The sequence below is a fragment of the Mobula hypostoma genome, chromosome 23 (assembly GCF_963921235.1).
Source record: "Mobula hypostoma chromosome 23, sMobHyp1.1, whole genome shotgun sequence".
NCBI classification, from domain to species: Eukaryota; Metazoa; Chordata; class Chondrichthyes; order Myliobatiformes; family Myliobatidae; genus Mobula; species Mobula hypostoma.
Window position 1 is genome coordinate 1,529,903 of NC_086119.1, and position 12,279 is coordinate 1,542,181.

Here is a 12,279-nt window from a genome sequence, read left to right on the forward strand (position 1 = left end):
ATAGACTGGCAAATAATACTTAAAGGGCTGACGGTGGATATGCAATGGCAAGCATTTAAAGATCACATGGATGAACTACAATTGTTCATCCCAGTTTGGCAAAAGAATAAATCAGGGAAGGTAGTGCACCCGTGGCTGACAAGGGAAATTAGGGATAGTATCAATTCCAAAGAAGAAACATACAAATTAGCCAGAAAAAGCGGCACACCTGAGGACTGGGAGAAATTCAGAGTCCAGTAGAGGAGGACAAAGGGCTTAATTAGGAAAGGGAAAAAAGATTATCAGAGAAAGCTGGCAGGGAACATAAAAACTGACTGATGACCCAAGAATCTTGCAGAACTAGGAGCCTTTTGCAAGGAAGAATGGACAAAAATCCCCCAAACAGGAATTGAAAGACTCTTAGCTGGCTACAAAAAGCATTTACAAGCTGTGATACTTGCCAAAGGGGGTGTTACTAAGTACTGTCATGCAGGGTGCCCAAACTTTTGCTTCAGGCCCTTTTCCTTTTTTGTTATTTTGAAACTAAAAGATGGAAATAAAAAAAGTTTTCTGGCTTGAAATATTGAAGAAGTGTGTCATCTTTAACTTTATGCCTTTTGGAAATCAGTTCATCTTGCTTAGCTATTCACAGTAATAGAGATTTTGACCAGAGGTGCCCAAACCACTGGTATATATGTGTGGTGTGTGTGTATATAATTACTGTAATTTATAGTTTTATATATTATGTATTGCTGCTACAAAACAAATTTCACAACATTTGGCCGATTGGTATGAGGCAGCCAGTAGAAATAAAGGAATCCTTTTCCGTCTGGCTGCCAGTGACTAGTGGTGTTCCCCAGGGGTTGGTGTTGGGACCACTTGTTTTTACGCTGTATATCAATGATTTAGATGATGGAATAGATGGCTTCATTGCCAAGTTTGCAGATGATACAAAGATTGGTGGAGGGGCAGGTAGTGTTGAGGAAACGGGTAGGATGCAGAAGGACTTAGATTAGGAGAATGGGCAGGAAAGTGGGAAATGAAATACAATGTTGGAAAATGCATGGTCGTGCACTTTGGTAGTAGAAATAAATGTGCAGACTATTTTCTAAACAGGGAGAAAATCCAAAAATCTGAGATGCAAAGGGACTTGTGAGTCCTCGTGTAGGACACCCTGGAGGTTAACTTGCAGGTTGAGTCGGTGGTGAGGAAGGCAAATGCCATGTTAGCATTCATTTCAAGAGGTCTAGAATACAAGAAGGATGTGATGCTGAGTCTTTATAAGGCACTGGTGAGGCCTCACCTTGAGTATTGTGAACAGTTTTGGGCCTCTCATCTTAGAAAAGATATGCTGGCATTGGAGAGGGTCCAGAGGAGATTCATAAGGATGATCCCAGGAGTGAAAGGGTTATCATATGAGGAACCTTTAATGGCTCTGTATCTGTACTCTCTAGAATTCAGAAGGATGAGGGGGGATCTGATTGAAACCTTTCGAATGTAGAAAGATTAGACAGAGTAGATGTGGAATGGATGTTTCCCATAGTGGGAGAGTCTAGGACAAGAGGGCACAGCCTCAGGATAGAGGGGTGCCCTTTCAAAACACAGATGCAGAGAAATTTCTTTAGCCAAAGGGTGGTGAATTTGTTGTCACATGCACCTGTGGAGGCCAGGTCGTCGGGCATATTTAAGGCAGAGATTGATAGGTTCTTGACTGGACATGGCATCAAGGATTACTGGGAGAAGGCCAGGAACTGGGGTTGAGGAGAAGATTAAAAAAAAGGATCAGCCATGATTGAATGGTGGAGCAGATTCGATGGGCCAAATGGCCTAATTCTGCTCCTGTGTCAGTGATGTTCCGTTTGATTCTGATCTGAGCGTGGGAGACCAGCATGCCCTCAGAACAGGTAGCACCGCTGGGTGTCCGAGGGTTAGACACGGACATCGGTTCAGCCTTTCCCAGAGGTGGACTGAACAATTCCGGGAGAGACTGGGCCAGAGGCCTCCCAGGGTATTAAGGCGGCAGGAGGGCAGAAACACAGACGCCGTTTGGCCCATCAGGCTAACGGACTAACCCTCTGCACTGCCAGGGCTAACTAGTACTACTGTGGATTGGGTGTGTGGAGCGGGGTCTCCTTCACCCCGACAGAGAAGTCAGAGTCTGGGAGGAAAGGGTGAGGGGAGAGACGGGGCCGGGTAGAGAGTGAGAGAAACCAGGGGGAGGGCCTGGCAGAAAGCGAAAGAGAAAGAGGAGAGGGGGAGGGTGAACGAGAGAGCGTGGGAGGGAGAAGCCGGGTTGAGGGTGAGCTAGCGTGCGTGTGTGCCTGGGAGGGAGGGAGGGAGAGGCGGTGAGGGAAGGCACCTGTTGAACTCGGGCTCCGGCTCCGGCTCCGGCTCCGAGGCCAGGCTGCGGCTGCGATGTGGAACCCAGCCGAGTTTGAGGAGCACTGGCGTCGGGAGTTCCCGGGCAGCGAAGTACCGCAGATGAAACTAAACTCGGTAGCCGAACTGGAGGCCGAGTTGGAGCGGTGCCGAGAGCGGCTGCGGGTCGGCCAGGAGCGCTTGGCCCGGGAGAAGTTCAAAGTGATTTACCTGGAGACAGCGCTGGGCCGTGAGCCCCAGAGTGGGTCGCTCCGGGCCCAGAGCAAGTCAGAGCGGCGCCAAGACGAATGTAGCGTCGGACTCCGGGGAGCGCAACAAAGTATCGTTTCGGAGCAACAAAGTAACAACTCGGAGAAACAAAGTATTGGCCCGGGAGAGGAAGCCAAGAGTCCAGACGAAAAAGCAACGAATCCGGACCAGGCAGCCGAGAGTCCGGATGAAGAAACGAGTCCGAGCCAGGGAACCGAGACTCCGGGAGAAGGACCAGGCACCTCCGATAAGGGACCAGACACACTGGACAGTCCGCAACAGGGATCAGACACCCATGACCAAAAAGTAGACAGCCCGGGACAACCAGACGCCTCGGGTCATGAATCCGACGCCCCATGCCTGGAGCAGGCGCCGGATGAGGACAATGAGGACGAAGGGGAGACGGAGACGCAGCAGCGAGACCGGGAATCGTTGTCACCCGGCCTCGCACGGCACCTGATCTTCCCCAAGTTCAGGATGATACCGAAGAAGCGAGTTAAGGACGGCGGCGATTCACCGGGACAGCGGCGGCGCCAACTTCTGTCAGTATTGCCCAGGTGGCACAGGGAGGCTTCGCCGAGCGAAGGAAGCGACCGCGAGTACAGCTCGGACCGGGATTCGACAGGTGAGAGTCCGGCGCTGTGTGACACCGGGGTACGGGGTTGTCTCTGTGTAACACCGGGATACGGTACCGGTGTGGCCATCACTGTCTAACACCAGGGTCCGGGTCTGTCTTTGTATAACACCAGGATACAGCAGCGGCGGGGAGTGGTTGTCTCTGTATTTCACTGGGGGAGCGGGGGTGGTTTATAGATAGTGTATGCACGCCCCCCTCCCCCGTGTAATACAGAGACAACCTGCATCCACCGGTCCTGTACCTTGCTGTCCATTTCCTACCTATTGTCTCAGATGCCTCAACCACTTCCTCTGACAGCTGGTTGCAGCTACCCAGCAGTGAACTTGTGGAAAAAGTCTAGTTCTCAATTTTTAAAAAATCTTTCCCCTTTCACCTTCAAGCTCTGCCTCTCAGTTTAGATGTTGTGATTCGCACCCCTTAGCTTCCTTCACTCCGGGAACACCCACCAAATTCCTCCCTTGTTTCCCACAACATTGTCTGATCAGGCACTGGGGATGTGCGTCTCAACCGCAAAAGCAAACCGGGAAACAACCGTCAGCAAAGTCTGGCTTTGGTGGTGGGAATTCTGAGGGACAGGACCTATCAACATTTGGAGTGACTCGATCTGATTTGAGATAGTCTCTTGGAGTTTTTTGAGCAGGTAACGAAGAGGGTAGAGTGGCTGTTGTCTCTTCAGACTTCAGCAAGAACTTTGACAAATCCCTGATGGCATCTAGCCTGGAAGTTTGAATTGCGTGGGATCCAGGGGAAATAGCATATTGCATTCATAATTGGCACGATAGAATGGTGAAAAGAGTGATAGCTGAGGATTGTTTCTTGGACTGGAAGTCCGTGTCTTATGATCTGCCATGTGGGTGGTAGCTGGGACCATTGTTGTTTGTAAGAGCTGTTTATGAGGGGCAACTTGATAGAGGTGTACAAGATGATGGGAGGCATTAACAAAGTGGACAGCCAGAGACTTTTTCCCAGGGTGGAAATGTATAATATAAGAAGACATAATTTTAAGGTGATTGGAGGAAAATACCGGAGGGGGGGGGGATGTCAGAGGTGGGTTGGGTGTGTGGAACACGCTGCCGGGGTGATGGTAGAACAGGGACATTTAAGAGACTCTTAGATAGGCACATGGATGAAAGACAAATGGTGGGCTCTGTGGGAGGGAAAGGTTGGATCGATCTTAAAGCAGGTTAAAAGGTCAGCATAACATTGAGGGCCGAAGGGCCTGTGCTCTATAATTTTACATAAAGGCAAGTGTGCCAGATGCCTTCACCAGCCCTGCTGCCCTTCAGCACTGAGAGCTTGTTCACCAGAAGGACGGCTGCCACCACTCCCACCTTTCCCGGGGGGAGGGCATGAAATCAGGGGTTGCCAGTAATACCCTGATCCCCAAATCCAAAATCAGTTTCAACAGAGAAGATTGTCCATTCTTGTAGCTGTTCCCACCATTTGTTGCTGCTCAGTTTTGCATGTGCCTTTTGTCCTGTCCCTCTCCTCTCAGACCTGCATCTGCAGTACACCTCACTTGGCTTTGTGTGTGGAGAATTTGCAGCGTCTCCTCCACTCTATACCATACATGGCTCATCGCCGTGCAGTCCTGTGGCCTGGACAAAGACAAACCCACATTCAGATTGCTTGGCTGAAATGATTTTGGAGATGTACAGTAGTTTTCAGAATACTAGAATAATATGCAAATATTTCATAATAGATTAGAATGCTAGAATAATATACTAGCATACCAGAAAAATGCACTAAGTGGAATAACAATTCAGCATGCCCTGGATGGGTCGAAGAGCCTGTTTCTGTGCTGTAGTACTCTGACTCCAGAACTGCATTTTCAGGCAACTTGAAACATCTTCACCAGCAGCTGACTTGGTCAGTTATTCTGCTGTGTCTCAGTTTCGTCTTCTACTTCCTTTCTAAATCCCGGTAGCAAACTTCACGAGATAGCTGCTCTCTGTACGTGAACTGTTTCAGTAAACTTTAGGGACACAGGAGAACACAGAGTTTCTCTGTGGAAATCAAAGCAATGGCAGAAGCTGAAAATCTGAAACAAAAAGAGAAAATGCTGGAAACACTCAACAGGTCAGGCAGCATCTGTAGAGAAACAGAGTTAAAGTTTCATCTTGTGGTACAAGTGTGACTCTCGTTGGTCTGATTTGACTTTTAACAGAGTTGGGCATAATATTATCAGGATTGCAGGGAATGTTTAGAAGATTATGGACCAAGTGCTGGCCAATGGGACTTGGATGGGACATTTTGGTTAGTATGGGCCAGTTGAGCCAAGAAGCTTTTTCCCCACACTGTCAAACTCTGTGTTTTTGGATATTCATCTTATTGGTACTCAAATAGTTGGTGTTGTGAAAAATTACAGGGGGTGTTTGATCAGCTGGGTGTGTGGGCTGAGGACCAGATTTCAATCCAGATCAGTATGGGGTGTTTCGATTTGGAAGAATAAACCAGGGTAGGACTTGTAGAGGGAATGGTAGGGCTCTGAGGAGTTTTGTAGGACAGAGGGACCTGTGTAGTTCACTGAGAGTAGCATTAGAGGTAGACAAGGTGGTGAGGGTGTTTGACCATCAGTCAGGGTACTGTGTATAGGAGTTGGGAAATTAGGGTACAGTCAGATAAGGTGCTGGTGAGGTCACACGGAGTGCTGTGTACAATCTTGGTCACCTAAAAAACGTATATAAGATGATGAGGGACATAAACAGGATTAAAGCACCAATTCATTGAAGATGTCTTGATTAATCAGGGTTTGAAGTGATACAGGGAGAAGGCAGGAGATTGGGGCTGAGAGAGAAATGGATCAGCCATGGTGAAATGACGGAGCAGACTCGACGGGCCGAATGGCCTAACCCTCCTTCTGTATCTTATGGTCATTTTCGCAAGGAGAGCATTAAAAGCACGAGTGCATAAGGGTAAGATCTGAAGTGAGAGATTTAAAAGGGGCATCAGGAACAGCTTCTTCACACACAGTGTACTTATCTGGATACCCTTTCCATGATGCTAGTGTGCCCGGCTCAGCCAGCTCCTTGCCCAGGTGCCCACCATCTCTGTCTGTCCACTCGATCAATGCCTCTCTACATTTTGTACAGCTCCATCAGCACTCAATCTCCTCTCCGAAGGGAAAAACCCTCATTTTATTATGAAGTCAAAGCAACGATTAGACAAAATACTGGTAAATAAAAGCACAAAGACTATAATGTATTAATTAAATGAACGTAGGGTATAGTTGAGGAGCAAGAAAGTCTGAGTGTGACCTGTGTGTGGAGGGAGAGGATGTGGGTGAAGTTCTGAATGAATTATTTGCGGCTGTCTTTATTAAGGTGGGAAATGTGAGTGATGTTGTTAGACAGGAAATGTGTGTAATGTTGCCTGGGTTAAACTTAGTAAAAACGGAAACCGAGAGATTTGAAGCAGGTATGTGTTCTGTAAGCGTATATCAGGAGCAAGAGGGAAATACTGGGCCCCTTCAGACAGAAAAGGCTAATCTATACTCTGTGTTCATCAAAGAGGAGGGTGTGGAAGTGATTAATCCAGCAAGGCATACCTGGAGAATCTGGTGTGGGTCTCTTTAACCATTCCTTTGCCACTGCTGGATCAGTAGTTGTGGATGCTTTAGTCTGATCTGCAGCACCAACACTGGGCCCTGCTGTCACTGCGGGTGGGAGGCTCCTATAACTGACATTCACCATCACCATCAGCTCGATGGTGTGGGCATCATTACTCCCACCTCACTGCCAGGGGACTGGGTACCTGATATGGGAAAGATGCTGGGGCATTCACCCCCATGGGTGGGGAGGCTGGGCTGTGCTCCCTGGAGCCGAGGAGGTTGAGGAATATAGGCAGGGCAGAGTGAGCTCCATTTCCCCTCGGAAGAGGTATCTACCAGTGGGAATCAAGCGAAGGTTAATGGACCTGGGAAGTGGAGTTCTGTGTGGGAGGGAAAGGTTCAAATGATCTTGTAAAGGGCTGGCACAACATTGTGGGCCGAAGGGCCTGTACTCTGCTGGACTGTTTGTTCTATGTTCTAAGGTAAGCAAAGGGAGATTAGATAATAATAACAACTTAATTATTGAACACTTACAGACAATGCAGTTCAAAGTGCTTTACAATGGGATAAAAATGCAAACATGAAAATAATACAAAAAAAATGAAAATAAAAGACAACAAGATGTTAGTTAAAAGTAAGATTAAATAAAGAGGTTTTGAGCTGGTTGTTTAAAAGTGTTGACTGAAAAGTGGCAAATTTCAGTCAACACAGGGAGATCCTGTCCTGGGACAGGCACATTAGTGTCATCACAAAGAAAGCATGACAGCACCTCTACTTTCTTCGATATTTGTCTACATTTGCATGTCATCAAAAACTCTGAGGAAATTCTACAGATGCACAGTGGAGAGTGTCCGCTTACATCAAGCATTGTACATGGATCGCTGCCAGAAGAAAGCAGCGTCCATAATCAAACACTCCCACCATCCAGGCCGTCCTCTCTTTGTCGGGCAGGAGGTAGAGAAGCTTTCAGTCCGACGCTATCGCTACTGAAACCGATCTCTCGCAGCTGCCAGACAACTGTGTGCAGTTTTGGTCCCCTAATCTGAGGAAAGACATCTTTGCCATAGAGGGAGTACAAAGAAGGTTCACCAGATTGATTCCTGGGATGGCAGGTCTTTCATATAAAGAAAGACTGGATGAACTGGGCTTGTACTCGTTGGAATTTAGAAGATTGAGGGGGGATCTGATTGAAACGTATAAGATCCTAAAGGGATTGGACAGGCTAGATGCGGGAAGATTGTTCCCGATGTTGGGGAGGTCCAGAACGAGGGGTCACAGTTTGAGGATAGAGGGGAAGCCTTTTAGGACCGAGATTAGGAAAAACTTCTTCACACAGAGAGTGGTGAATCTGTGGAATTCTCTGCCACAGCAAACTGTTGAGGCCAGTTCATTAGCTATGTTTAAAAGGGAGTTAGATATGGCCCTTGTGGCTACAGGGGTCAAGGGGTATGGAGGGAAGGCTGGTGCAGGGTTCTGAGTTGGATGATCAGCCATGATCATACTGAATGGCGGTGCAGGCTCAAAGGGCCGAATGGCCTACTCCTGCACCTATTTTCTATGTTTCTATGTTTCTATAATGGATCTGAATGTGTGGCTGAGGAACTGGTGCAGGAAGCAAGGATTTACATTCTTGGACCACTGGGGTATGATTCTGGGTAAGGATGAATTGTACAAAAGAGACGGATTGCACCTTAATAAGCGGGGCACCAGCATTCTGGCAGGCAGGTTTGCCTTTGTAACACGGGTGTGTTTAAACTAAGTAGTGGGGCGGGGGAGAGGGGACGAACTGGAACATAAGGATGGAGATAAAGGGAAAGTGAGAATAAGAAAAGTTAAGAAAGACAGCAGAATCAACAGAGCAGAAAGTTCAAGAAGGGATCGTACAGTATGGCCAAGTGAAATAGGAATTGATATGGGAGGTGAGGGGAGTAATGAATTAAAAGTATTAAATATGAATACACGGAGTATAAGAAATAAAGTGGATGAGCTTGAGGCTCAGTTGGAAATTGATAAGTATGATGTTGTGGGAATAACAGAGACATGGCTTCAAGTGGACAGGGCCTGGGAAATGAATATTCAAGTGTATACGTCCTATCGAAAGGAAAGACTGATGGGCAGAGGGGGTGGGGTTGCTCTCTTGGTGAGGAATCATATTCAGTCCCTTGTGAGGGGGGACATAGAATCAGGAGATGTAGAGTCAGTATGGATAGAACTGAGAAATTGTAAGTGTAGAAAGACCCTAATGGGAGTTATCTACAGGCCCCCAAACAGTAGTCTGGATGTAGGGTGTAAGTTGAATCAAGAGTTAAAATTGGCATGTAGCAAAGGTAATGCTACAGTTGTTATGGGGGATTTCAACATGCAGGTAGACTGGAGGAATCAGGTTGGTACTGGACCCCAAGAAAGGGAGTTTGTGAAGTCCCTCTGAGATGGATTCGTATTACAGCTTGTACTGGAGCCTACCAGAGAGAACACAATTCTAGATTTAGTGTTGTGCAATGAACCGGATTTGATCAGGGACCCGAGGTAAAGGAGCCATTAGGAGGTAGTGACCATAATATGATAAGTTTTAATCTACAATTTGAGAGGGAGAAGGGAAACTCGGAAGTGTCAGTATTACAGTTGAACAAAGGGAACTATGTTGCTATGAGGGAGGAGCTGGCCAAAGTTCAATGGAATAATTCCCTAGCAGGGATGACAGTGGAACAGCAATGGCAAGTGTTTCTGGGAATAGCACGGAAGGTGAAGGATCAGTTCATTTCAAAGAAGAAGAAAGATCCTAAGGGGAGCAAGGGGAGGCCATGGCTGACAAGGGAAGTAATGGACAGTATAAAAATAAAAGAGAAGAAGTATAACATAGCAAAGATGAGTGGGAAGCTGAAGGATTGGGAAACTTTTAAAGAGCAACAGAAGGTAACTAGAAAAGGCAATAAGCAGAGAAAAAATGAGGTACGAAGGTAAACTAGCCAAGAATATAAAGGAGGATAGTAAAAGCTTCTTTAGGTATGTGAAAAGGAAAAAAATAGTTAAGACCAAAATTGGGCCCTTGAAGACAGAAATGGGTGAATTTATTATGGGGAACAAGGAAATGGCAGACGAGTTGAACAGGTCCTTTGGATCTGTCTTCACTAGGGAAGACACAAACAATCTCCCAGATGTAATAGTGGCCAAAAGACCTAGGGTAATGGATGAATTGAAGGAAATTTATATTAGGCAGGAAATGGTGTTGGATAGACTGTTGGGTCTGAAGGCTGATAAGTCTCTGGGACCTGATGGTCTGCATCCCAGGGTACTTAAGGAGGTGGCTTTAGAAATCGTGGACGCATTGGTAATCATTTTCCAATGTTCTATGGATTCAGGATCAGTTCCTGTGGATTGGAGGGTGGCTAATGGTCACTACACCTTTCCCATTCCTCAATTCCACCCAAATAGCCTCCCTAGATGAGCCCTCTAATCTACCCTGCCAGAGCACCACTGTAATATTTTCTTTGACAAGCAATGCAACACCTCCCCCTCTTGTCCCTCCGATTCTATCACACCTGAAGCAACGAAATCCAGGGGTATTTAGCTGCCAATCACACCCCTCCAGCAACCATGTTTCACTAATAGCTACAACATCATATTTCCAGGTATCAATCCATGCTCTGAGCTCATCCACCTTTCTTACAATTCTCCTAGCATTAAAATAGATGCATTTAAGAAACTCTCCACCTCTTACTCTCTGTTTATCCTTAATGGAGCAAACAACTTTGTTATCTTTTTCTTCTTTCTCCCCTACATCTTGGGTCTGAGTGCTCCCATTCTCTGTCCCCTGCCTATCCTCCCTCACACACTGTCTACTAACTTTCTCTATTTGTGAACTAACCTCCTCTCTCCTCGTCTCTTCAGTTTGATTCCCACCCCCCAACCATTCTAGTTTAAAGTTTCCCCAGTAGCCTTTGCAAATCTCCCTGCCAGGATATTGGTCCCCCTAGGATTCAAGTGTAACCCGTCCTTTTTGTACAGGTCACACTTGTACGAAAAGAGGTCCCAAAGATCCAGAAACTTGAATCCCTGCCCCCTGCCCCAATCCCTCAGCCACGCATTTATCCTCCACCTCATTGTATTCCTACTCTCACTGTCGCGTGGCACAGGCAGTAATCCCCAGATTACTACCTTTGCAGTCCTTCTTCTCAATTCCCTTCCTAACTCCCTATATTCTCCTTTCAGGACCTCTTCCCTTTTCCTACCTATGTCATTGGTACCTATATGTACCACGACCTCTGGCTCCTCACCCTCCCACTTCAGGATATCTTGGACGCGATCAGAAACATCCCAGACCCTGGCACCAGGGAGGCAAACTACCATCCAGGTCTCTGGACTGCGTCCACAGAATCGCCTATCTGACCCCCTAAATATCGAGTCCCCTATTACTACTGCCCTCCTCTTCCTTTCCCTACCCTCCTGAGCTACAGGGCCGGACTCTGTGCCAGAGGCACGGCCACTGTTGCTTACCCCAGGTAAGCTGTTCCCCCCCCAACAGTACTCAAACAGGAGTACGTATTGTCAAGGGGCACAGCCACCGGGGTACTCTCTAGTACCTGACACTTCTCCTTCCCCCTCCTAACCGTGACCCACTGGTCTGCCTCCCGTGGCCCCGGTGTGACCACCTGCCTGTAACTCCTCTCTATCAACTCCTCGCTCTCCCTGACCAGACGAAGGTCATCGAGCTGCAGCTCCAGTTCCCTAACGCAGTCCCTTAGGAGCTGCATCTCGGCGCACCTGGTGCAGATGTGGACGTCCGGGAGGCTTGGAGACTCCAGGGCCTCCCACATCTGGCACCGAGAACAGCAAGCTGCCCTCACACTCATACTGCCCCTCTCCTCAAATAACAGGGAAAATTGAAAACCAAACCTACTTTGCCTCGCCTGTTTCCGCCTAAGCCCGTTGAGCCAAAGCCCTTAAGCCTTCACTCTGCTCCTGGCTCACTCCGCTGCCCGCTGCATATGGCTGTGTTCCTTTTCGCATTTCACTGCCCGATGTCGCACGCCTGCACAGTCCCGCCTCCCTGAACTCCTTGGTTCTATCTGACTCATTTAAACAAGGTAAGTTGTCAGCATCATTTAATGAGGCATGCATCATTCTTTTAGCAAAGAGAGGCAAAGATCCAACAGAGTGCTCCTCATACAGGCCAATCTCTCTGTTAAATGGCGATGTCAAAATTTTAGCTAAAGTTTTGGCCCATAGACTGGAGAACATCTTACCCTCAATTATTTCTGAAGACCAAACTGGCTTTGTCAAAAACCGCCTCCCCTTTTTAAACATACGCCGCTTCTTAAATATTTTATACTCACCTTCAGTTGGGATCTCTGAATGTGTCATTTCTTTAGACGCAGAGAAAGCGTTCAACCGTGTGGAATGGAATTAGCTCCTTGCTGTTTTAGAAAAATTTGATTTCGGACCAAGTTTTATCACATGGATTAAACTGTTATATTCGCGTCCCACC

At 47.3% G+C, this 12,279-nt stretch overlaps 1 protein-coding gene across 1 annotated transcript in view; it reads left to right on the forward strand.

The window, feature by feature from the left end:
* The first annotated feature begins 2,329 nt into the window (after window positions 1-2,329).
* Window positions 2,330-12,279, forward strand: part of abr (ABR activator of RhoGEF and GTPase) — a 97,152-nt gene continuing 87,202 nt past the window's right edge. Inside the window, exon 1 of the mRNA XM_063031718.1 lies at window positions 2,330-3,232. Coding sequence (XP_062887788.1) covers window positions 2,395-3,232 — 838 coding nt within the window. The 5' untranslated portion in view covers window positions 2,330-2,394. The remainder of the gene's footprint in view (window positions 3,233-12,279) is intronic.